Source organism: Petaurus breviceps, unplaced genomic scaffold (genome assembly GCF_028583685.1).
Source record: "Petaurus breviceps papuanus isolate PSGF00001 unplaced genomic scaffold, PetGlider_PUasm1.0 76, whole genome shotgun sequence".
In the NCBI taxonomy this organism is placed as follows: domain Eukaryota; kingdom Metazoa; phylum Chordata; class Mammalia; order Diprotodontia; family Petauridae; genus Petaurus; species Petaurus breviceps.
The window spans coordinates 7,174,117-7,200,218 of NW_027186473.1; the positions used below are offsets into that span (position 1 = coordinate 7,174,117).

Consider the following 26,102-nt stretch of genomic DNA (forward strand, 5'->3'; position numbering starts at 1 on the left):
TTAAGGGGCAGTTTCATTCTAAAAGCAATATTCTAAAGGAGGGCAGGTAGCAAAAAGGACCAATAAATAAATTGTAATTACCAAACACGGTTCTAGCTGGAACAGATTCTTTATTTATCCAGAAGGAAACTTGAGAAAGAATCACAGTCATGATGCATGGGATATATGTCTGAATCATGAAGTAACCCATTTTCCTTCTGAGATGGAAGTAAACTGTCATAACAATGTATTCACCTACAAAACAAAACGGGAGGAAAATATGTCACTGGCTCTGCATACCATTTTTTTCCCATATTCAATTTATATCTGAAATAATAATATCATCTAAGCTTTGTGACAAAATCCAGAGTTCTTGTGTGTGTGTGTGTTTTAGAAAGAGATGCTTAAAGGAGGCTGAAATCACCTTTTCTTTTCAGTGTAACAAACTGTTGACTTAATGTTTAGGGCCAATAATGACAATGATTTTGGGGGTGAGGGATTATAGTATAATGAGTTCTTAGCTAAGCTCGTTAAGCACTTAAAGGAATGATGGTACACATACACAGCACAGACTTTGGGATCTAAATTATTTACCTGGAAAATTATAAATTAAACCTCACTGATTTAGACGGATATATTGATAACAGTGGGAATTTTTTTGGTTTTGGTTTTGGTTTATTTTGCGGGGGGGAAGGGAGGCTGAGGAAGACTGGTCTGATATTATATATGTATAAGGAGCTCATTGTGTGGAAACTTCCTCCATTAAAGATTAGCAATTCTGTGACTAAAAGTCTTAGAAAGTTTCCTGGGGCATTGAATGTTTAAGTGACTTTCCTATAGTAACAGAGTTAGAATACGTTGGAACCAAGAGTTGAAGGGGTGTTCCTTACTCCAAGGCTGGTTCTCCCTCTAAGGGTCCAAATCACTTTTCCTAAGAATTTAGGTCAATAATTTCATCCAAAGACTTTATTTCTGTATGTTATAACATTTGAAATGAAATAGATACAGCTATATATGTGGTCACATCTGAACATTCATATGTTCTACAGAGTTATAATTTTACCTTGCTTTTTAATTTGCTTAAAAAATAGACCTAATAAAGAAAAATATTTTAATTCCTACTATCTGTCCAAAAAAGTATTAATAAAGTAATTTAAAACACCGACAACAAAACTCCCATGAAGAAAGTTTTGGGGGGAAACTGGTCCCCATTAAGTAACTATGTAAGCTAAGGTTTCAGAAGATATCCACATGTTCTTAAAGTTGTATTGCCCCACAGGAAATTGGATAATTCCTTTTTAGAAATGTATATGAAGTAAGTGAGCTTATGTCTGAAAATTGGGGAAAAAATCATTTTTAACTCACCAGTTTGTGTTTTCCCTTTAAATAAACTAAAATAAAATCTTTTATTCTTTTTCACACAAATTCTAAGAGCACAGATTTTATAAATACCTTTTACACTTGTCAATCACATCTTCTCTAGAGACAACTTTAAAGCACTACCTTAAAGCTCCTTATACATGGTTCTACATCGTTTGCTATTCTAAATCAGAGGTAGAAGTGCAAACTGAGCAAGACAAAGATGGCTCTGTGAAAACATCAGCAACTTCAGTGAACTGCAGAATAGCCTTTATCTTAGATATTTGAAAAAATAAAAATGTCCCCTACACCTTGGATGTGTGTTTCAATGATCACAACACACACTTTTCTAACCTTTCTGACTGGTAACATCATCTGGTTTCCTTGATGGACTTATGACTCAAGTACCAGACAGATGTTTTGATGAGTTCAAAAATATGAGTCTAAAGAAAGAAAACCTAAGGTATACTTTCTATGACATTCTGCTTCTGGAGGCTATATCAGAATCCCCTGTAAACAATGGGTAAGACAAAACTGCACTGTAGATACCAATACCCCAAATTCATTCTAATTGGTAGTCATCTTACCTGTAATAGATTTGATGGTTTCACTGGACACTGTTTGCCCAACCAGGTCATACTGAACTAAACTGGAAGATTCTTTTGGAACTTCCACAGATTTCTCAGGACCTTTTGTCCAGGTATAGATCATCTCACTCTTTGGGTAAGCGTCTAGACAGCAACACAGGGTAAGGGATTAGGTTGAGGGTTCTAGAACCTATCAGTTTCACATGTGGACATGCTGGGCTAGCTCAGAATAGCAAAAGCAAAAACTGTTAGAAAACAACAACCCTTTAACTTATTTGGGGTCAGCTTTAAGCTTCTAAGAAGTCTGATATCTAAATAAGCCTTGCAATTCAGCAGGATTTCTTTTGTTCAGGTCAAAGGAAAATAAACTAAAATGCTGTGTCTGCATCACTGCACCTGGAAATGTGCAAGGAAAAATACCAGGCAGTCCATCTAAAATTTTTTTATATTAAAGTTAAATAAACCCATTCCTTCCTCTCTCTCATCTCTGAATCCTCTCAGATTCATACTGGACCATAACTTACTTCTTCCACCTTAATGCAAAATTGCCAATAAGAAAAATGCCAAATGCTATTTATAACAAAGGATGCTATTGTTGGAAGAGATCTCCAGGGGTCACCTAGTCCAGCCCGCTGCCTCTGGGCAAAGCACACTGCATCTAAACCACTCTACACAGATGACTGCCTATGTCTTTTTTTTTTTAAAGTTCTCCAGGGAATGAGATTATATAAACAGTTGCACTACCTTTGAACCTTTACAATCAGGATATTTTCCCTTACATCTATCATAAATCCCAGTAGCTATAATTTAAATCCATTTCCTCTTGTACTGTTATCAGTGTAAATAGATAACAACTGCTTACCACTCTCCCAGGAGAATACCTTAGCTTATACACACGCCAATCCAACATTATGAACATGGAGCACTGACTTCATGCCTGAGACAAGACAGGAACTGCTGCTTGACCCTACCCTACATGAGACGATCTGTTCTAAAAAACAAACCGAAAAAAACCACACATGCACAACCCACTTTACAAATTACATGGAGAAACAAAATATGAAGCTACCTGTCTTCAATTTACAACATACAGCTATGTAACCAAAATTTACCTTTGGCAATTTCAAAGGATTCTATTAATATTGTCAATGTGCTCTGTACCTCAGATAGCACCCTCTTCTGATTCTCCTCCCCTTTTCTGCCTTCCTGTCTTCTCCCTGAGCTTTTCATTTGGTAGTTCCACAAAGGTCTCTCCTTGACCCTCTGCCCTCCTCCCTTGGATTTTTTATTTGCTTCCATGGTTCAATTATCTATGAAGAATGAATGAACAAAAAAGCATACAGGCTCAGTATGTAACTCCTAGAACCTTCCTTCAAAGTTTCAGACTGGAATTTCCAGCTGCCTTCCTGAATGTACCACCAGTACCTCATACTTAATGTCAAAAACAGAGTTTGTCATCTTTCCTCCTAAACCTGCTCCTCCTTCTGAAACTCATTCATCCTATCGGGGGTACCAACTGGTCCCTAATTTTCATAACTTTAAGATCATCTAGATTTTTGATACTTCCCTTTCCTTCACCTCTCACAGACATAATTAGTGAAAAAGGTCTTCAAGATTCTAACTCTATACCATGTCTCAAATTTATACCCTTATCTTAATTCCCACTACCATTGTTTTATTTTTAATATTTTGATAAATGCATTTGAATATAATTGGTTTCCTTTGTAATATTACATATTTTATTTTATACATTTAAAAACCTTTTCTAAGGGGTCCTTAGAATTTGACAGACAGATGAAGGGGTCCATGATATATACAAAAAGTGGGTTAAGAAGCCCTGCTCGGGGTGGCTAGGTGGTGCGGTGAATAGAGCACCGGCCCTGGAGTCAAGAGGACCTGGGTTCGGATCCAGCCTCAGACACTTAACACAAAAAATAACCGTGTGACCTTGGGCAAGTCACTTAACCCCAACTTCCCTCCAAAAAGCAAAAAAAAAAAAAGCCCTGCTGTAGAAAATGTTCCCTTTAACACCTCAGACCTTCTTGCCTGCAGAAGCAGACTTCCTTTAATCTGTCTTCATACTAATGACAGAATAAGCTTTCTTGGAATGGATCTGTGTCTATCACTCCCCCTGCTCAAAAACCATAATCAAGCTTTGGCCTGATAGTATGATAGATGTTCAGAAGGAAGAGAGCTCCCCAGTGTATACAAAGCTGTACAGTATGTGTGTGTACATATATGTGTGTGTGTATGTGTGTAAAATTTATCTCAATTATCAGCTTATGAAAACATATGTACAAACACATTTATACATAAACATATACTTGCATATGCATATATGTATGTGTGTATGTTCCTTAGATATAAGAATAGATAAGTACTTTAAAATAAACACATAGTGGTTGCTTTAAAAATGATTGTTGAATGAATTGAAAAGAAGAATAATCCCTCGTTAAAAAAAAAAAGTACCATGCTCTTTACTTCATTCTTACAACAGCAACAAATGTTTTAGATTTCAAATAAACACCAATGAATTGTTTTCCCAGTGTGTCTAAAAGAAATAGAATGGGGAAAGGGAAATCTATGTGGACATGGTATCTGGATCTTAAGGTCATGTTTTCGTAATGACATCAGCTAAGTGCTGTCTCCATAGGCAAAAGCTCCCTCCAAATTCTGGGAAACTAAATTGATGCATCTACTGAGGTATTTATACACCAATATTGAATCAAGAAGTCATGACAGTAGAGAGCTTCCTATGGGTCGCAGTACTGCCAACTCGATTTTGAATTACTCTGAATCATAATCAGATCTTGAATTAAAAGGTAGCTGGATGCAGAACACCACTCACTTAATTTCATGAGACTCTAAAACTATCCTGTTGCCCTTTCTGAGACTTGTGATAAATCACTCCATTTGCTTATTACTTTTTTCCTAAAGCACTTACCCGAAGATCAGCTGAATGACCAGAGAGTAGCCCTAACCCCATCCCATAAGTCCCTTGTGCTTATACAGAAAAACTGAACAGACAACCTGAGAGCTAATATGGCAGGATTCTATCATTCCTTCCACCCAAATTGTCAGCAGATACAAAGGGTCCTTCAAGAATAGTGTTGCCCCTTTATTTGAAGGTTATACGCTTATGGATGATATACTGAAAACCCAGTCTTTTATAACCTGTGTTGATTTTGCTTCCCAAAAAAAATCTGAAAACTTTTCTGTGATAAATCACGTGAATCTATAAATATGACATTCTATCCATCCTGCAAAACACCAAGGCTTGCAACCTTGGAGTGATCCTTGACCCTCTCCTCTCATTCACACTCTGTGGAATGGAATGGGTAAGCATTTATTAAGCACTCACTGTGTTCCAACCTTCAGGAAAATTAAATAGAAAAGAAAGACTGTCTCTACTCTCAAAAAGTCACCTTCAAATTGAAAAGACTACATATACCGAGTATACAGCCAGACCCTATTTTTTAACAAGTCTTGCTGAGTCTTCCTCTCCAATATCTCTCAATCTGACTCCTTCTCTTTATTCCTATATTATCTGCCCTACCTCATATCCTCCACTACTCTGGTCTAGACTCTTGAAAATAGCCTCTAAATTGGTCTCCCTACTTCTTATCTCTCTCCTCTCCAATCCATCCTTCCTACAGTTGGGAAATTAATATTTCTAAACAAAGATTTGGCCATATCACTTGTCCCAATCAAAATCTTCAATGACTGCATCTTACAGTACATTAAAAAAGAAACCTAACTTTTAAGAGCCTCTACGATCTACCTGCCACCTACCTTTCCAGTCATTTCTTATTATTTTCTTTCATACATTCTTCATTCCAATCAAATTACCCTACTTTCTGTTCCCCATGCATAGTATTCCTTCTACTGTCTCCAGGCCTTTGCAAGTTGGTTCCCACTGTCTGAAAAGCTAATTCTTAGAAGCTCTAGCTCCCTCAAAACTTCAATACCACTTCATCTTTTATGATGCCCCTCTAGTTGTTAATGCTCTCTTTCCCTTGAAAATACTTTGAATTACTTTGTATTTACATATACGTGCACGTTATACCCTGGTCCATGACCCCCGGGAGAATATATGATACCTAAAGATAAAAACTTTTTGGTTTTCTATCTTCATATCTACAATGCCTAGTGTGTCTTACAAATAATAGTCAACTTTATAAATCTTATTACTAAATTGAATAGTTAATGAAAACAAGTTTTATGATTTTAACTTACAACTCCCAAATTTCAAGGGACATGCATGACCATCCATGGGGAAATCCACTAATCTCATGGGGCACTCTGCACTTATGGTAAGTCTACAATGAAAGAGAATAAAAAAAGATTTAATCATTTTCACAATCATCTTTGTTTCTTAATATGCATAAAAATAAAAGAATGAATTGATCACCTCATTGTATATAAAATGGTGCCATTTCTCATAATTCTAAAGAGCTTGTTTGGGGCTGTCATATTATGGGAGACAGATTTTTTTCCATTCCTAAAGAAAGTATCAGGTGTCCACACTTTGGTTACCATCATATTGTTCAGTCTTAAAATTTCAATGGGGCCATCATATTTCAGTCTTTTGTCAATCCACGTTTGCCGAAAGAAGACATCCATTGTGTATTCCTAGGTGAGCAAACCACAGCAGTCCCAAACACAGGTTATTGTACATAAATCAACAATAGAATGCAGAAACATATATGTACACATGCATACAAAATCACACAAGTAAAACCAAATCTATAGGAACAGACATTTACAAAAGACAATGGCAAAGAGTTCCAGCAATTAAAGCATGTTTTATATGTCTTGATACTTCAATTCCCCACATTAGTCAGATAAATAAATTGCCATGAATATTTAATCATTCAAGAATAATTATTATAATTTAATAAGATTGCAGGAAGGTAGCAATTACAGTTTCACTCTAATATATATCCGGAAATAAAATGAGATAATTCAGTAACAAATATCACTGGGATTTTTAGGAGAGTAAAATAAAAGAATAAAGTAAATCAACAAGTAAAAAAGTATTATGCCCCACAAACTAATTAAAATTAGAAAGTAGATAGTCAAGCATTTTAAATCATGTACACCTGATTTAAAGGTACTACCGACCATCCACTGTGCAAGCCAAACATCTTTATGTAACCTTAAGAGAACACATTTAAATAGATGAGTTTATTCTGACATCTACCAGAGTTTGGTGTACTGAGTTCTTGAAGCATTAAGGGGGGAAAAACATACAACTGGACCAAAATGAAATGCTAAAATATGGCCCCTCAGGACTGTGAGATAGTTTTGTGCCAAAAATAATTTCAGCAGTTATAATCTCTAATTTTCTCCATCTCAGTGGTTTTTTTCACAGGGAAAAAAAGCAACTCATAAAACTGTCATATGGATAGCAGTAACAATAAAGTTCTTTCCTTTTGTAGAAAATTAATCCAGGCAAAAATGTACTCAAATGTTAGGGTTGAAATGCAAATTCTGTGACCTCCTCTCGACAAATGTATAGGTCTAATTACTCACACTAGAAACAGAGCTGCTCTTACTCTCCTGATTGACAGTGAAATAAACATCCATTTCCTTCTGTTGTGCATGGTTTCTCCTAACTACGGAAAGCTATTTTAAATTTCCCCAACACCTACCATTTCCACATCAGAAACAGGCCCAAAGCTGGTGACATATATGTCAGTTTTCACTTCTGTAACAGGACCTAGTAGATAGGAAATAGATAAGTGTGAAAAAACAATCATTAATTTTACAAGATAACTGAGTGAGAAGAATAGAAAAATACACAAAGCTCTTTGTAATTATTGTTTTAACATTTCTCAGAGAAAAATATCACTAAAAAAGTAAACATGATTTTTACAAAGATACACATATGCAGGCAATAATACTCAATTAAAGTCAGAAGCAAAATTCCAATTACTTACCAACAAAACTATTTGTATCCTACATCAAAGAATTTAGAGGTAAAAGAGGCCTCAGAGATCATTCAGACCAATCCCTTCATTTTACAGATAAGGAAAATGAGGCTCAGAAAAGTCAGTCAAGTGAAATATCCAAGGTCACACAGAAGATTTGAACCTAAATCTTCCTTTCAAAATCTAGCCTTTCCACCACTGCACACAGTCTCTCAATATTTTAATACTAATAGATCCCCAGAAATAGTTATATCAGTATAAAATATATATAACAGGCCTGGCGATGCCATTCTGAACATCTCTCAAAGAAAGCAAAATCCACAAGTACCTTAGTGTTAACACTAACTTAAAAAGTTTGTTTCTACAAATATATGTTATCTGTGACAACTGCTATGTTAGTTAAGCTCTCTCAGGTTAACCAGGCATTAAATGAAAGACTTGTTTGTCCTGATAGACAGCAGTTATTCCAAGATGTCAAAGGAGCCTCTGGCCTTTGAGTGCCATGGTAATGCCAGATGATTTTGAGAGATCTTCAATAGACCCAGATACCCTATGGCAAGGAGACAAATCATTAAAGGGTGGTTACCATGCAACTTACTAAGGTGGAAGGGAAAGGAAATCCATAATAGCTGCCAGAAGTCATATATTTTCACAGAAACATGAATATTATTAAATTGCCCAGAGACAGGAAACAAGGACAGCTGTGAGAAGCAGTTGAAAGTGCTGGGGATGTATAGCTTGGGGAAGAGGAACGATAGAATGATGGACTCAGAGTCAAGAAGACATGAATTTGAATCTCACCACATAGAATCACTAGCCATATTACCAAGGGCAAGTCATTCAGTCTCTCTCAGATTCAGTTTTCTCACCTATAAAATGGGGAAGATAATACCACCTCCTTGTGAGTGTTATGTGAGGATCAAATAAGATGATGTGTGGAAACCATTTGTCACACTTTAAAGCACTGTATAAGTACTAGCTATTCCAAGAGAAGACTTAGGGGGCCTTGTCTTCACATTTTTAATGGGCTACTTTCTGGAAAAGGGAATATACTTGTTCTGCTCATCAGAGATCAAAACTAGCAGTAATGGGTAGAAGTTGAAGAGAAAAATTTCAACTTGACGTTAAAAAAAGCAAGTAATAAGTTCTTCCTCAATTAAGGTCTTTTACAAAAGACTGAATGAGCTCTTGTCCTTGCAGCTTATGCAGTCTTTTATAAAATACCTAAATTGTATCTTCTGTCAGGTACAGGTTGGACTATGTAGCCTTTCAGATCATTTCCACCTCTGAAACTGTGATTCTACCTGATACGAAAAAAAATTATCAACTGATAACACTGATACCTATGTAGATGGATCATGGGGATGTGGTTAGCAAGTTAAGAAAGATAAACATCATTCTGGAAAAGGAATACTATGTTGATGTTTTTCAAAGGTGAATACTATGAGAGAATCAATGAATGCCAGACCCAGAAGGGACTTCATATGTCACCTCTAGCCCACAGCTTGCCTAAAATTTCATTTATAATGTTCCCTCTATGCTATTATCCAGCCTTCACATGAAAGCCTCAAGTGAGGAGGCACTGTCTTGAAGCAGCTCTTTCCATCCTCGGATATCCAAAGCAGTAGAGCTTTATGAAAGTGTGGGGAGGAGTCGGGGGAGCCTGTCCTACAGATTTCAGAGAAGGGTATACTGGGAAGTCATGATCATCCCATTCCTTATTGATCTGTGGCTTTGGAGAGCAGAAGTGGTGCAGGATCCTCATATGGATACTCTCTGTAAGACTATAAGCTGCCTGCAAGCAAGGAACTTGTATTCTTTATTTTAATTATATTTATCTCTAATATAATCCTTTAAGTGGAGCATGCTCTTAATAAAAGGATTTTTAATTTAGTTAAAAACAAGTTGCCCATTGGATTTATACCAAAGAAGTCTTAGACTGTTGTCTATTGTGTAATGTCCTTAAGCTTTACTCCATATATGTGTGTATATGTATATATGTGTGTCTATATGTATGTGTGTATATAGTATGTGCCTACACGTGTGTGTATGTATATACATATGTATATATGTATACTGTATATAGACATTATCTCTGAGAAGTAAAGAACAATGCCCATGAACAAGAAAGGTTAGTGGACAAGAAACCTTTCTTAATCTTTATGCCACTTTTAAAAAGAACTAAGAATGGATATTGAAAATAGCTTGTCATTTAAATGTTTTATAGAGAATACAAACATATATGTGTGTATATATACACATATCTATATATGTATGTGTGTATGCACATGTGTATATGCATATATATGTGTATGTATATATGTGTGTGTGTGTATATATACACAAATACCTATATCTTTCCCATCACAAACTTGAATTTTAGAAGATCTTTAGAAAATATAGAAATTAAAAACAAAGAATCAATGTACTTCCCTTCCAAAACAGAAAAAAATTTTTCCAAGCTTAGAGCATTATAAATGTGAGCTACTATTACATACTTGGACTCCATGGCACAGAAAATAATCACAGAATTACAGAATCTCAGAATTGGAAAGTACCCCAAAAGCCATGTAGTCCAATGCACACCTCAATCACCTTAGCTAGAAGACCAGAGACAAGGAAAAATGCACTAGGCCCTAAGGCATTCCATTCTACCTTGGTTACCTGTAATTAGCATGTTCTTCTTTGTATCAAATCCAAATTCAGTCTGCAACTCCACCACTTGTTCTTCCCTCTACCATGACAGTCCTTCAAATATGAAGACAATATCCTGTCCCACTTGAGTCTTTTCTTCTCCAGATTAAATATTACCAATTACTTCCATTGATACTCAGATGGCATGGTTTTGAAGTCTTTTATAAGCTTGATCTACTATCTCTGGAGATTTTTTAGCTTATCAATAACCTTCCTCAAAAGTAACACTCAGTCTAAGGCAATGTCAAAAGACTTATGGTGGAATATGTTATCTACATTCAGAGAAAAAACTATGGAGTCTGAATGCAGATTGAAGTATACTATTTTCTCTCTTCTTTTTTTGGTTCTTCTTTCTTGTGCTTTTTCCCTTTTGGTTCAAATTCTTTTTTATAACATGACTAATGTGGAAATATGTTTAATATGACTGTACATGTACAGCCTATATCAGATTGTACTCTGTCTTGGGAAGGGGGGAGGGTGGGAGAGAAAATTTAGAACTCAAAATCTTATGGAAGTGAATGTTAAAATCTAAAAATAAATTTTAAAAAAATTTAAAGGAAAAAAAAGCAACATCCATAATGAAACATAATATTCCAAATGTGGTCTGACCAGATCATAGCTGAACAGATCTTTTTCCCTTGTTATTAACACTATAATTCTCTTCTCTCTAAGAAACCCTAAGTTCTCATTAGCCTTTTCAGTTGCCACTTCAGAGTGATATGGAATTTGCAATCCATTAAAATCCCTAGATGTTTTTCTTATGAATTGCTGTCCAGTCACACCTCCTGCACACTGTACTTGTGAGAATAAGACTTTTCATCACAATTACATTTTATCTTACTGTTTTTCCCCAATCCCCTAGCCTATCAGGAACCTTTTGCATCCTGATTCTCTCATTTGGTGATCCTATCAGTTCCCATGGGTTCAATTATAATCTCTATGCAGATAAGTGTCAGATCTGTATATCCAGGACCAGGCTCTCTCCTGAGTTATAGCCATACATCTCTAACTGCCTCTTACATATCTCGAACTTGAATTCCCCTAGGCATCTTAAAATCAACATGTCCAAAGCAGAACTCATTATTTCTCTCCAAATCCCACTCCATTATGAAATTCAATATTACCATCAAGAGTACCATCATCCTTGCTACTATCATCTTCAATTCTTCCTTTTGATTCAGCCCACCTCACTAACCCCATATCCAATGCACTGCCAAGTCTCATCATTTCTACCCTTGCATTGCTCATAAACCTTGCCTTTTCTTCACCCGTACCTAAGTTCAGATCTCCATAACTTTACATCTAGACTGCTGCAGTAGCCACCTATCTGGTCTTCTCGTCTCAACTCACACTGATTCATCTTCCACTAGGCTACCAAGGTGATTTTTCAAATGTGTAGGTGTGAACGAGTCATCCCCCTGCTCAATGAGTTCCAGTGGTTCCCTATTATTTCTTAAATCAATATAAACCCTACTCCTTGTCATCTAAACCTCTTTATAACCTGTCCCCTTCCTACTTTTCCATTCTTCTTATACCTTACTCCTTTCCACACACTTCATGACAGGAATGGGCAACCTGTGGCTCGAGGCCACCACAGGTTCCCCACCTCCAATATGAAATAGTCATGTTGGCCTATTTGCAGCTCCTGGACCACATCCCTCCGTTGCCTGTCTCCATTCTTTTGCAATGGCTATCCTCCCGGAATATTCTATCCTCTCACCTCTACCTCCTAGGTTCCCTGGTTTCTTTATTTAAGAGTCAGTTCAAAACCCATCCTCTGAAGGAAGCATTTCTCAAGACCCGAGCTGCTAATACCTCCCTTTCAGATTACCTTCCATCTACCCTATATTTTATATGTAGCTAATTATTTGTATGTTATATCTGCTATTAGAATATAAACTTTTTGAGGATGCAGACTATGTTGTATTTCCAGTTCTTAGTACAGTGGTTGGTACATATTAACTGATTAACAAATGCTTGTTGACTGAATGATTAACTTCCCTTCTAATAGCTAATAGATTAGCTATCCTTCTAAGCCTAAAATTATCTACAGATTTGGTAAGCATACCATCTGTGCTATCATAGAAAAAGAAAGTTGAACAGTAGGACCAAGAAAGGATACCTAGGGAACTTCACTAGAGACTTTCCTCCATGTTGCATTTTAAAATTTCCAAATCCAACCAAGAGTAGAGTCAAGTAAACCACATTCTCTCTATCTTGTTCACAAGTACTGCACAAAAGGTTTTATCACAGTCTTTGCTGAGAAATGAGGAAAGGGGGAAATAGGGCAAAGTAGTCCACTAATCTCTCTTTTACTGGAACATGGACAAATTTTTAGGATGAATTATTTTTAATGTTACTTGAAGGAAGCAATTTCTTCAAGATGAACATGTTTACAGGCCAGTGGTTACATATGATGGAAAAGATCAAATAAAGAAGCATTTATTAAGCACCTAAAATGTGTCATCTAGCATGAGATTACTGTATACTATAAATAATAGCAGGGGTATTGATAGACAGATAAATAGACATACAGATAGAGATAGATGTAGATATAGATGTGTATGTATATGTCTGTGTATTTTCCTAGCAATAGAGAAAAATTCATCTTGATCTCATTCCAATTTGAAAACAAAACTGAGTAAAGAAGAAACACTCGTGATAAAAGCAGTGTGTGTGCTCTGGCCATCTCTACCAGAGCCAAGCTAGCTACATCTCTTCCCCTAAGGATCCTAGTGTACCCTGAAGGCTTGGATTGTTTGGGGTTTTGGTGGTGAATGGGAATGGAGAGAAGGAAGGGAAAGATGTCTCTTCTCTAGTAATATCAGTCTGAGCCTGGGCCAGTTCTGTTTCTCTCATTGTCAGGGGACATTTAACCACTTAGGAACCACATTTAACTACTTAGGAACCACATTTAACCACAAAGGAACAGCAAGAACAAAGTTCATGCATTTGACCCAATATCTTAGGGGTATGTTCTCCCCTGTGCCACCTTCTCTATGGAGTAGTACAGAGGATGTAGAGTTGACTTAGCTCATTTCCTGCATATTACTGTTCCCATCAGATTCACATCTAGATATGGGTTGTGTCTAGAACAGGGGTGGATAACCTGAGGGTTTGAGGCCACGTGTGGTCCTCTAAGTCCTCAAATGAGGTCCTTTGACTGAATCCAAACTTCACAGTTTGGGTGTGACCTTTTAACTGAGTCCAAGTTTTATAGAACAAAGCCTTTTTTTAAAGGGATTTGTTCTGAGAGGTCTGGATTCAGTCAAACAACCTCACTTGAGGACTTAGAGGACCATATGTGGCCTTGAGGCCCCAGGTTCCCCATCCATGGTATAGAAGGTCACTCCTTGCTCCTTAAAGTATCAATTCTAGGATAGCTACAAAAACAGCCCTGTAACACCAGGACACTGAAGGTACTCTGTGCTCTGGACCACTGGGATGCTGAGATGCCCTCTGCATTTTCAAACTAAAAAAGTCATAGAAGGTCTACTCTTTTTGCTTAGAACGGGGAAAAAACACAGAGGTCACAGACTAGAGAACAGTTCTTGGGCTGTATGGCCTCAAAGAGGAAGAAAGCCTCAGTTCCTTTACCCTTGAAGCATGAACTCTCTATAGATACTATAACTGAATGAAGGCCTCTTTGAGTGTTTCTGCAGCCAACCAAAGTACCCGCTCTTCACCAAATGATTACCCAACTGGAACTAGTAATGGAATGTCTACTCATACTCCACAGTCTCCTCAAGGCACTGCCCTCCTACATAAGTCTCCCACAAGGACTCTTTTCAGCTTCTCCACATGGGAAAGTTGTATTAGTTGAGCAAGTTGCTAGGGTATGCACATGCATCAGACCTTGGTTACATAAGGAAGAAACTATAAGGATTCTTATTTTTATCATGCTTCAAAATAACTACAAAATGCATAAAAACATCAAGAAGTCAATCTAGCAAGGTATGCTGAAGACTTATGTAGACGACTTTTATAGAAATGATTATAAGACAGTTTAAGAATTAACTTTAATAACAGCACTTAGCATATTCCTTGGCACTTAGTAGTTGGTTAATAAATGTCTGACTGACTGGAGAGTTATTCATTGCTCATGGCTGGGCCATGCCAATATAATAAAAATGACAATGCTCCTAAATTAATTTACAGATTTAATACCATACCAATTAAAATACTAAGAGAGCCTTCCTCAGGGGCGGAGCCAAGATGGCGGAGTAGAAGCACCACCTTCCTGCGGCTCCGGCTTCCACCTTCCCCAATCCATGTAAAAAGGGGACTCTAAACAAACTTTGGAGCTGCAGAACCCACAAAATGACACAGAGAAGCTAACCTCCAGCTGAGGACAGCCTGGCAGGCCAGCAGGAATCAGCCAGCACAGCACTCTGGGAGCCGAGCCCCGCACCACGAGGAGGCTTTAGCCCCAGGGCGGGCCTGACCAGCCGCCTGCCAGAGGGACTCTAGATCAGCAGCAGTTGTGGCCATTTCCAGATTTATCAACACATAGATGCAAAGGACAAGGTGAGAGGCCAGTGCAGTCTGGACTTTGGGACCCAGTAAGTGGGAGTGCGTGGCTTTTACCCCCAGGGGGAGAAACCGCTGAGACACCAGCACAGACCGCCAGCCCCACATGGAGGCTTCAGCTCCTGGCCTGCAGAGTGTAGGGGGACCAAGCACCAGTCTGAGGGGTAATCGCTCTTGCTTTAAGCTGCTTGGATCTGGATTGCAGTCTAGGGTGGAGGTCCTGGGGTATGTGTCCAGCTTGCCAGAGCGTGTGGAGACCTCAGAGAGGGCACCCATCTAATACCTCCGGCAGCTGAGAAAACCCCAGCGTTTGGGACAAAAACTCCCCTGTCTTCTGGTGGCAGAGTCCTACTGTGGCAAAAAGCCCAAAAGTCAAATAATTGAGTGGCAAAATGAGCAGGCAAAGGAAACAAAGCAGACAGAAGATTCCAACATTAGACTCCTATTTTGGGGACAAGAAGGAGCAAGGCATGGAACAGGAGGAAAACAGTGAAGTCAGAACTCCTGCACCAAAAGCTTCGAAGGAAAATACAAGCTGGTTACAGGCCATAGAGGACCTTAAGAAGCAGATAAGAGAAGTGGAGGAAAAATTGGGAAGAGAAATGAGAACAATGCAAGAAAATTATGAAATGAGAGTTAACAGGCTGACAGAAGAAAATAATACCTTAAAAAACAGACTGACTCAAATGGCAAAGGAGGCTCAAAAAGGCAATGAGGAGAAGAATGCCTTAAAAAGTCGAATTTGCCAGATGGAAAAAGAATCTCAAAAGCTCAATGAGGAGAATCATTGCTTCAGAATTAGATTGGAGCAAATGGAAGCTAATGACTTTATGAGAAATCAAGATGCTGCTAAACAGATCCAAACAAATGAAAGAATGGAAGGCAATGTGAAATATCTCATGGGAAAAAACACTGACCTGGAAAATAGATCCAGGAGAGATAATTTAAAAATTATTGGACGACCTGAAAGCCATGAACCTAGAAATCATCCTCCAGGAAGTTCTCAAAGAAAACTGCCCTGATGTTTTAGTACCAGAGGGCAAAATAGAGTTTGAAAGAATCCACCAATCACCTCCTGAAAAAGATCCCAAAAACAAAACTCCTAGGAATATTATAGCTAGGTTCTGGAATTCCCAGATTAAGGAGAGAATATTACAAGCAGGCAGGAAGAAACAATTTGAATATTGTGGAAACACAATCAGGATAACCCAGGATCTGGCTGCTTCTACACTGAGGGATCAAAGGGCTTGGAATATGATATTCTGGAGGTCAAAGGAGCTGGGATTAAAACCAAGAGTCACCTACCCAGTAAAACTGAGTATCATGTTTCAGGGGAAAATATGGTCATTCAGTGGAATAGAGGACTTTCAAGCATTCTTGCTGAAAAAACCAGAGTTGAATAGAAAATTTGACATTCAGATACAAGAAGCAAGAGAAGCATGAGAAGGTAAACAGGGAAAAGAAATCATAAGGAACTTATCAAAGTTGAACTATTAACATTCCTACATGGAAAAACAATAATTGTAACTTATGAAACTTTTCTCAGTAGTTGAAGGGATTAGAAATGTCTATATATGAGGGTATATGGGCATATGAATACATACATATGTGTATGTGTGTATATATGTTTACAGGTATACATAGATAGAGGGCACAGGACCAATTTAACAGGAAGGGATGATACTTAAAAGGTGAAATTAAGAGGTGAGAGGAATATAATGAGAGGAGATGGGGAGAGACAGATTGGGGCAAACTATCTCATACAGAAGAGGCAAGGGAAAATGGTTACAATGGAGAGGAAGAATAGGAAGGCAAAAGGAAATGGGTCAACCTTATTCCCATTGAATCTGGCTTGAGGAGGGAGTGAAATACCCACTAAATAGGGGATCTCACCCTCCAGGAGAATAGTGGGGGAAGGGGATGAGAGGGGGGATGATGGAAGGGAGGGCAGGCTGGGAGGGGAGGGAAGTTGGAAGCACCCACTTTTGAAAAGGGACAGGATCAAAGTAGAGAATAGAACAAGTGGGAGGTGGGATAGGAGGGAGGGAAATATAGTCAGTCTTTTACAATATATTTACTATGTTATTGTTTTGCATTAGCCGCACATGTACAACCTATACTGAACTGCTTGTCTTCCCAGTGGGAGTGAGTGGAAGGGGGGGAAGGGAATGAATCTGGAATTGAAAGTTTTAAAATCAAATATTCAAATATATATATACATGTATATATATATATATGTGTGTGTGTGTATATATATATATATATATATACTATTATTAATACCATCTAACATGTAATTAAGAAATAAGATATACAGTCATTGAGGCATAGAGATCCACTGGAAAAGTCGAAACGGGTGTGGGAGAAAATATGGGAGAGAGCAGATTGGAGGTGGGGATATCCTGTGGGACTGCTGTTTTGGGGGGATGGGTGGGGGAAAAATGGGGAGAAAATTTGTAACTCAAAATCTGGCGGAAACAAATAATGTAAATCAGAAGTTAATAAAGCATCTAAAAATACTAAGAGAATATTTTATAGAGTTAAAGTAATAAAATTCATTTGGAAGGACAAAAGATCTAGATGGTCAAAGATGTAGCAATGAAGGGAAAATAATACTTCCAGACCTCAAATGATACCATAAAGCAGTTATTATCAAAACCATTTGGTACTGAGTAGAATAGTATAAAAGTAAATCAGTGGAACACAGTATATAAAGAAGAATCAGAAAACTTTACTCAATAACAACCTAGGATTTGCTAAGTCAGTAAATAGATTACTTAGGAAACAACTCCCTATTTGAATAAGAACCAATGGAGTAACTACTAAGCAATTTGGCACAAATTAGGTTTAGACAAGCACTTGACACAATATATATACTACGATAAATTCAAAATGATTACACAATCTGAATGTAAAATGCTATGCCATTAAAAAAAATTAAGAGAGAACCAGAGCAGGTACCATTTACAATTTAGGAATGGGAGGAAAATTCATGACCAAATAAAAGATCAAGTTTACATCAAAAGAAAAAAACAATCATTTTAATTATGTGAAATTGAAAAGATGTTGCATGAAAAAATTAATATGAAATTTTATGATAAGAATACTCAGGTAAGGGATTAATATCTAAGATATATAGGGAACTAACAAAAATATATGATAAAAAGCCATGGTGAAAGAATATAAACAAATATTCTCAAAGGCAGAATCACAAACTTTATACAATCACATGAAAGACTGTTCGAAATGACTGCTTTTTGTTTCTTGTTTTCTTTTGTTTTGTTTTTAATCCAAGTTTGCATCTCCCATTCAGCAAATTGTCAAAGATAACAATGGCTAGGAATAAAGGGTGAGGAGGTCATGAAAAGACAGGCACACAAATATACTTTTGATAGAACTGCGAATTGATTAAGCCATTCTAGAAAGCAATTAACTAGAATGTCCATGCTCTTTGACTTAAAGATCCAACTGCTAGACATACAGACCAAAGAAGTCAAAGATAGTTAAAAAAAAGAAAAGAAAAGAAGATGCAATAAACACCAAAATCTTTATTACAGCACTTGTGGTCCTAGCAAAGAACTATGAACAATGTAAATGCTCATTCATTAGGAAGGGTTAATTAAACTCCCATGCATTAATATGAATTTTTACCACACTGTAAAAAAAGACAAGTGTAAAGAATATGGCATCAAGGCCCCCTGAAAGTGAAACGGGAAGCAACTTGGGCCAGGCAAGTTATCTTGCCCCAGCACCTTGCAAAACATCTCTGAGACACCAAGGGAGACAGCCCAGAGTTTGGGGAATGGAAATGTCTCCCCGCTCTTTCTTATGGTCATCATCCTGCAGAGATATAGCCTGGCAACTGCTCCCACAGGTGCTATAGTCACAGCTACTAGGGACCCAGGAAAGAATATTCTTGCCACCAAAGTCCTTGACACTGGCAAATAGATCATCATCAGCAACTCTTATGACCTTTATCAGAGAAAATGACATTTAAAAAGAGGCATTACCATCTGCTTTGCTATTGTACAATAAGATAAATGGGACCTTTCCATCCGAATTGCAGCTGAAATGTTCCAAATGTGTCAACTCCCTCATTAGAATGTGAACACCATGCGGACAAAGACTGCTTTGCTTTGGTATGGGCATCCCCTGTGCTTAGAAGAGTGCTTTGTATATAGTAAGCATTTAATTTTTTTTAATTTAATGTTTTATTCATCCATTCATTTCAACACTGAGAAGCATAGGAAGATTTGTATTAAGGGGTACAAAGTGAAATAAGAAGAAGCAGGAAAATAAAATACACAATGACTACTACAGAGTAAATGTATAAAGTAAAACCACAAAAGGGGATGGGCAGGTGAAGGTGTAAGGAGATGGATTGCAAATTATCATGATCAAACTCAGCACTAAAGAAGAGAGAAGAAAATGCACTATTGTGAGGACAAATTGAAATCACATCTTTGGAGTGTTATGCAAAAGCTAGCTTTATTATTCTGCTGAAATGCTTTCTCTTTTTTCTTTTTTAATTCATTGTTATAAAAAATGGCTTCTAGGGAGTGAAGGTTGAGCTATATTTGTAAATGAATTGAGATAAAACAAAAAAAATAAAAATCTGTCATATTTCATACATGGCACATTCAAGCTATAAAGTACATGAATGTTCTAATAAGTTACATAATTTGTCAAGTATCCCCACATCTAAATTATCAAAGATATTCTCCTCATAGACCAGCTTCTAAAATAACAAAGCAACTTTCTCACACTCCTTACCTATAATAAACACATAACTATGAAAATATGACAAATTAACATCAATATAAAATTTCTATTTCCTTAAGAAAAATCAGGTTTTCCAACGATCAAAAGGAGGTTAAAAGGTCTTTGGTGCTCATCTTACTACCTTTGGCCTTTAGTTGCCACCTCTCCCCTTTCCAGACTTCCTCTATGTTCCCACCTGGGCCTCTACCATCAGTCTTGAAGTTGAAAGGAGTTTTTCTCTTCAAAATGACTAACTTTCAAAAGGGAATCAAATGTGACCTAAAGATCACTTCAAATATAGTCTAGCAGCTTGAAACAAGACTGAGACCAAAATATCATAACCCGTTCCTTTAGAAAACCAGGCTAGTGACAAGAAAATATGCCTAAATGATGATATAACCATGCCTTTTATTTGTATTTAACTTTACAGTTTTCAAAACATTTCCATCTACACCATCTCACATGATCCTCACAATGACCCTGTTGAAATTGGGTCACAGGAGCATAGATTTAAACAGTCATGGGAAGTTTTATCGTCCTGTTTTACCAACAAGGAAACCAAGACTCAAGGATGCCAAACAATTAGCCCAAGGTCACACATGTAGTGTATGGAAGGATTAGGAACAGAATAGAAGGGCTCTGACTCCTTAGCCCATATTTCTAGTGTTACATGGGGCTGCCTCTTGAGGAAGGCAGAAGAGGAAGAGAATAAGCACCTACTATGTGCTAGGCCTGTGCTAAGCACTTTATAAATGTTATCTCATTTGATCTAAATTATAAGACATGTAACAAGCACAGTATAAAATCAAGCCTTGCTGCTTCGTGTTGCTAGCTGAGTCACCATAAGTGACAACTCAAAAAGCTATGTTTAGCCACACAGAATTCATTCCAAAGACTTTATGTAGCTATCTGAGTATTATTGAATCAGTTAGGGGATCTTGATGTGTATCAATACTGAGACATGAGGCCAATTTTGTACGCAAAATGAAATATATGGTTGCGACTATCAAGTGACTAGGGAATTTTATGTTCTGAATTAATTCATTAGCTGGTATGTAGAGGTGTTTACTAGATGATTATATGATTTTACTGATTCAGAATTATATGGATAGACCTAAAAAAGTTATTAATGGCTCGGTATCAACATGGCTGGACATCTTCAATGGCATCCCTCAGAGATCTGTGCTTGGCCCTCAACTATTTAACATTTTATTTGTGATTTGGATAAAAGCATAGATGGCATGTTCATGAAATTTGTTACAGGCATCATAAAGCTGGAAGAAACAGTTAATAACATTTTAGCAAGGTTGGGATCCAAAAAGATCTTGGTCAGAGAGAGCTTTGAAACTAAGAATCAATCACTCATTCAATCAAGAAGTATTTATTAAATAAATGCCTACTATAAGACAGGTACTGTGCTAATATCTAAAGCTATAAACACAAAAAATGAAATTTATATAAACTCTCACATTTGGATTCAAAAAGTCAATTTCACAAGTGCACATGTCTGAAAATCATCCCCACTCCATGTGACCTTGGGCAAGTCACTTAACCCCAACTGCCCTCCAAAAAACAAAAAAGAAAAAAAAAATCATCCCCACTTTGATGTTTACTACATGTATGACTTTGGGCAAGTCATTTAACTTCCCTGTGCCTCAATTTCCTCATCTGTAAAAATGAAGGGATTGGACTAAATGGCCTCTCCTCCTGCTCTATATCTATGCTTTTACGATCTACAGGTTTTATTGGACCACAAGTTTAGTATGATTCCACAGTTTGATGTGGTGACAACAACCACCACAAAAATTGACATGACAGACTACACATGGTACCCTGTTGTTTTCTAGTAAGAACACTTTTCCTTTCCTTCCACCTAAGCTGGGAGTACTTTCAGTATCTGGTCTTAGAGGTTTATAATTATTAATCTTATGAGTTATCAAAGACAATGCTATTAAAGCCCACCTTTTAAGCTACTCAGACCTTATAATCCAAACAGAAAAGGAGAATGCTCATCTCTGTGAGAACAGAATGAGTCTTTTGATAAAACTTGGCTGTCCACAGGTCTCATGTAAATTGAAATACTCCTGAGATTATACATATCAAATACACTATCTTTTGATGTATACTTGGGGTGTCTTACTAAGGTGTGGCAAGCACAGACATTTGGAATATATTGGAAATGCACTATTCAAAAAACAACACCATGACCAAGGACAATTCCCAACTTCTGGATGCCAAGAAGGAAATTACTATGGTTGAGTCTCCTTTGTGTAATGTTCTCCCTACGTGAGAGCTTAACTTACATAACAACGGGTACAAATGAAGCTGAAGCAATTGAATCATTGAGCTGCATCAGTAAGTCCACCTACTGAATACTGAGTCTAGTCTAAACAATACATTTTTCAGCAGTAATTGCTTCAGTGTAAACCAGGATGAAGCTCAGAAAGATTTAGTTATGTCCACCTCTGTTCAAATTAGCCTCCAGGACGCTGAGTTCTTCACTTTTTTTTAACTGAAATTCTCTTATTAAAAAATTGCTGTGATATATGTGTGTATACATATATGTGTGTGTGTACATGAGCATTTTAGCCTCATAGCAACTGGCCTTCTTATGAGGCTGAGAATTTGGTTGCTTCTGGGACTGAGTAGAGAACTACATATGCATATACTGTGCATGTATATATCATGTGTGTATAGATTAATTTGGTGTCTATGGAATTTTCTGTTTTCATGCAATTCTAAGCAAACATGAATGGCATGAACAGGTCAAATATACGTGTGTTTGTAGGGGAAAGGGACTGAAGTTTTCCCTACTATACCCCTTCTCCTGGCCAACCCCCCACCCAATAAATGATAACTTGGACCTATGCTCTTTCTAAGGTCTCTTCCAGCTCAAATAATCTATGACTGTATTATCCATTAAACATTTCAAGGAAGCATGGGAATTTCTAAATGTCTAATGATACATATCAAGTTCTCAAACGTCATCATTTTTATTCCTTCTAGAATTCTAAAATGATTTTATAACTATCTGATCATTTTATTCATTACTTTATATTAAGTATGAATTAAATAATAGTAATAATAACTCATATTTATATTATTTTAAATTTTGTAATATAGGGAAGATTCCATTAGTAGAGAAAATTCTTCTACCAATAGATACTTTGAACTACCTCTAACCTATGTCAATTGTAAAGAGTTACCTGAGTGATAAAAAGGTTAAGGATCTTGTCATGGGTCACACAGTATTGTCACAGGCAGATTTTTATTTCATGCCTTTCTGACTCCAGCTTCAGAAAAGAATTTACTATGCTACATTTCCTCCAACAGACCCAAGTTATGAATTAATCCATTGTCCCAACAGAGCTAAGAATAATATTCTCCTACTAGGTTATAAATTCTTTAAGAAAAGGGACTGTAATTTTTACTTTATGCATCCAAAAGTGGTTTGGCACAGTGCCTTAAACACACTAGCTACTTAATTGTGTTGAAGGAACAACACAGTGAAAGAATATTCATCATGCAATTGTTTTTACACTATGGCATTCTATGTTTACTATTTAAGAGCTTCTAGGTCTCTCATTTTTGAGATGGAAAAAGTAGAAACAGGAAATCAATAAATTAACATTGAATATGATCAATAAAATCAGATGCTTAATGCAATTTCCCTAATTTTCTCTAGTGGGGTATAAAAATAGCTTTCTTTATAGTATATTGCTTCAAGAAGGCTTATCTCCTACTAAGAAACAATCTTTTCACTCCAAAACTGGGTGAAAATTTAGTGGGATATGTAGTAGTTCAAAAAAGACTGGTTTTTCCACTTTTACTCTTTCTCAGATAGCCTTTTTCTCACCTAGTCATACCCTCTTCCCATGCCTAGACCCATCTCCCTTTCCCAGAATCTTTCAGGTGGAACCCTCTATCTGCCATTCAACCTTGTAGGCTGGAATCTCCCTTTCCATGACATCCGCACTGGAAGGACAAATATTCCTGACTTAGTGGGACTTTGTGCTGCCCCATACAAAAACTGTTCCTCTTCCAGATTTCTTAGCTTCCCAAATGCATTCCAATGCATAAAGGAAGAGTGATTATAGTTAGATGTAATGATGAATAATAATCCTAGGGGTGGCCTCTCTCAAAGACCCAGAGATTCAGTAACTTGCCCAGTCGTAAGAAGCAGTTCAGACTGAACCTATGTTTTCTGACTTCTGCTCTTTCTATTTTACCATACCAGCCTTTAAAAGCAGCGGTGGGGTAGGGAGGATTACTCCCAAGGGCAAACAATCACAAATTACGATAGGAAGTAGAAATCTGTAAACTTACAAGTGAATATGAACAGTGTAAACCATAGGTGTCAGACTTAAGGGGGCCAGATTAAAATGTGATGGAGAAACATCTAACAAAATAAATAAAAATATAATGCAGCATAAATAGTGGTAATATGTGGTTTGAGTTTTATTCCACTTGTAATACAAGGATGCTGTGTCCATTTCTTAGACAACTGACAACTAGTTTTTGCCCTTAGAACTGGCAAAATGTCTTTTTGAGGGTTTTTCCCAAGCTCAGTGTCTGATGTCCTTATCATCACAAACTGAAGGACAGAATTATCTCAACTGATGTTACGAACCATAATGAATGCTGGTCCAAAATTTATTCCTAATAAAAAAATCAAGAAATTCAGAAAGCTCATGCTCTCTTTCAGGCCCCTAGAAACTCCCTTTCCCACCAGGGCACCTGAACGCTTAGCTTTGTTTCAAAAATCTTTTGGCTATATCTCTAACATATAAATGTCTTGAGGTATTTAAGCTTAAGTAGTTCCACAATCCAAAGGTTCACCTATCAGTGCTAGTTCAAAGAGTGAACTCCTAGATAGACCAGCAAAAATTTAAAAAAGGGCTCCTTACCTTTTGTTAGTTGCAAATGAATACATGCCTTATAATCCTAAAGCAGAAGGTCTACTTGGGTAGAATTACACCAAAGCTAACAGATATTCATGGAGTTCTTATATGTAAATATAACATTTTTAGGGGGATTTGTTTGGGTGTCAGGACTAGGTAGAATGTAAGATTAGATAACTCGAATAAATTCACTCTTTTTTATTCCTTAAGAACAGAAATTCTCTTTAAATTGTCAAACCCTCTAAAACAAATAAAAGAACCATTAGGTTTAATGGTACATGAATTCAGATTGAAGAGTCTAATGGGCCCGGTAAGAAAGTATCTCATTTAGTAAAAGTGTCTAATAATGAAACTATCAATACTATTTAACCGCATTTTCTGGGGCAATTCCATAATGGACAAAATATACATACCGTTCATCTATAGGTAACTTACAAAATATTGAAACTTTTAACATATCTAACTGTACCAATATTAGACAGCATATTACCACATCCAGCTTAAAAAAAAGGCAGGATAATTAATGTGTACAATAGTCAGAAGGAAATAATGACTGAAGCTTTAAATATTTTACACACACACATACTTAAAAGGTGTTATGGACAGAGAATTGAATCTGGAGTCAGGAAAACCTGAATTTAATCCACCCTCAGACACTAAATGCCTATGTCACCCTGGGCAAGTCATTTAATCTCTATTGACCCCAGTCTTCTCATCTGTAAAATATCTGTAAAATAATCACACCTACCTCCATGGTTGTTATGAGCATAAAATGAGCTAATATTTGTACAGTGCTCTGCAAACCTCAATGCACTATATAAACGATAGCAATTATTATAAGAAATAATATACTGAATACTGAAATAATTATTTTTCTCAACCAAATTGTGTGTGGTTTCAAGGTTTTGGGGCATGGGATAAGATTTTGATGCACTTGAAAAATAATACTAACAAATTTCACCTTTTTGAAGTTTTATGATTTGTTACTGAATCTTTTAATCTTGCAGAACTGAGCAATCATATCACTTACATCATGATTCATTTTGATGAAACTTGTTAATTTTTTGCCATTTTAAATGGGCAACTTCAATCAGCAACAATAAGATTTGTTCAAATGGATTTGGCAATCCATATAAACAAGTCTTGGGAATTAATGGGAAGTTAGATTTTCTTTCCTGGTCTCCAGGAGTTTTTCTAGGACATAAAACACTTTCCAGTGTCTGCTTGAAAATTGGCACCCCCTTCCCTAATTCAAAGAAGCTGTAGTAGATTGTCCAGGGCAATGAAATCATAGGATCATAGGATCTGAGAATTGAAAGGGATCTTAAGGGTCAGCTGAGTCAACACCCTCATTTTAA

General features: G+C 36.9%; 1 protein-coding gene across 1 annotated transcript in view; it reads right to left on the reverse strand.

Annotated features, from left to right (window-relative positions):
- The window catches only part of GABRA4 (gamma-aminobutyric acid type A receptor subunit alpha4), a 105,845-nt gene that overhangs the window by 74,627 nt on the left and 5,116 nt on the right, over nucleotides 1-26,102 (reverse strand). Inside the window, exons 3-7 of the mRNA XM_069105174.1 lie at nucleotides 7,580-7,647; nucleotides 6,337-6,557; nucleotides 6,162-6,244; nucleotides 1,926-2,069; nucleotides 82-234 (exon numbers count right to left, since the gene is read on the reverse strand). Coding sequence (XP_068961275.1) covers nucleotides 82-234; nucleotides 1,926-2,069; nucleotides 6,162-6,244; nucleotides 6,337-6,557; nucleotides 7,580-7,647 — 669 coding nt within the window. The remainder of the gene's footprint in view (nucleotides 1-81; nucleotides 235-1,925; nucleotides 2,070-6,161; nucleotides 6,245-6,336; nucleotides 6,558-7,579; nucleotides 7,648-26,102) is intronic.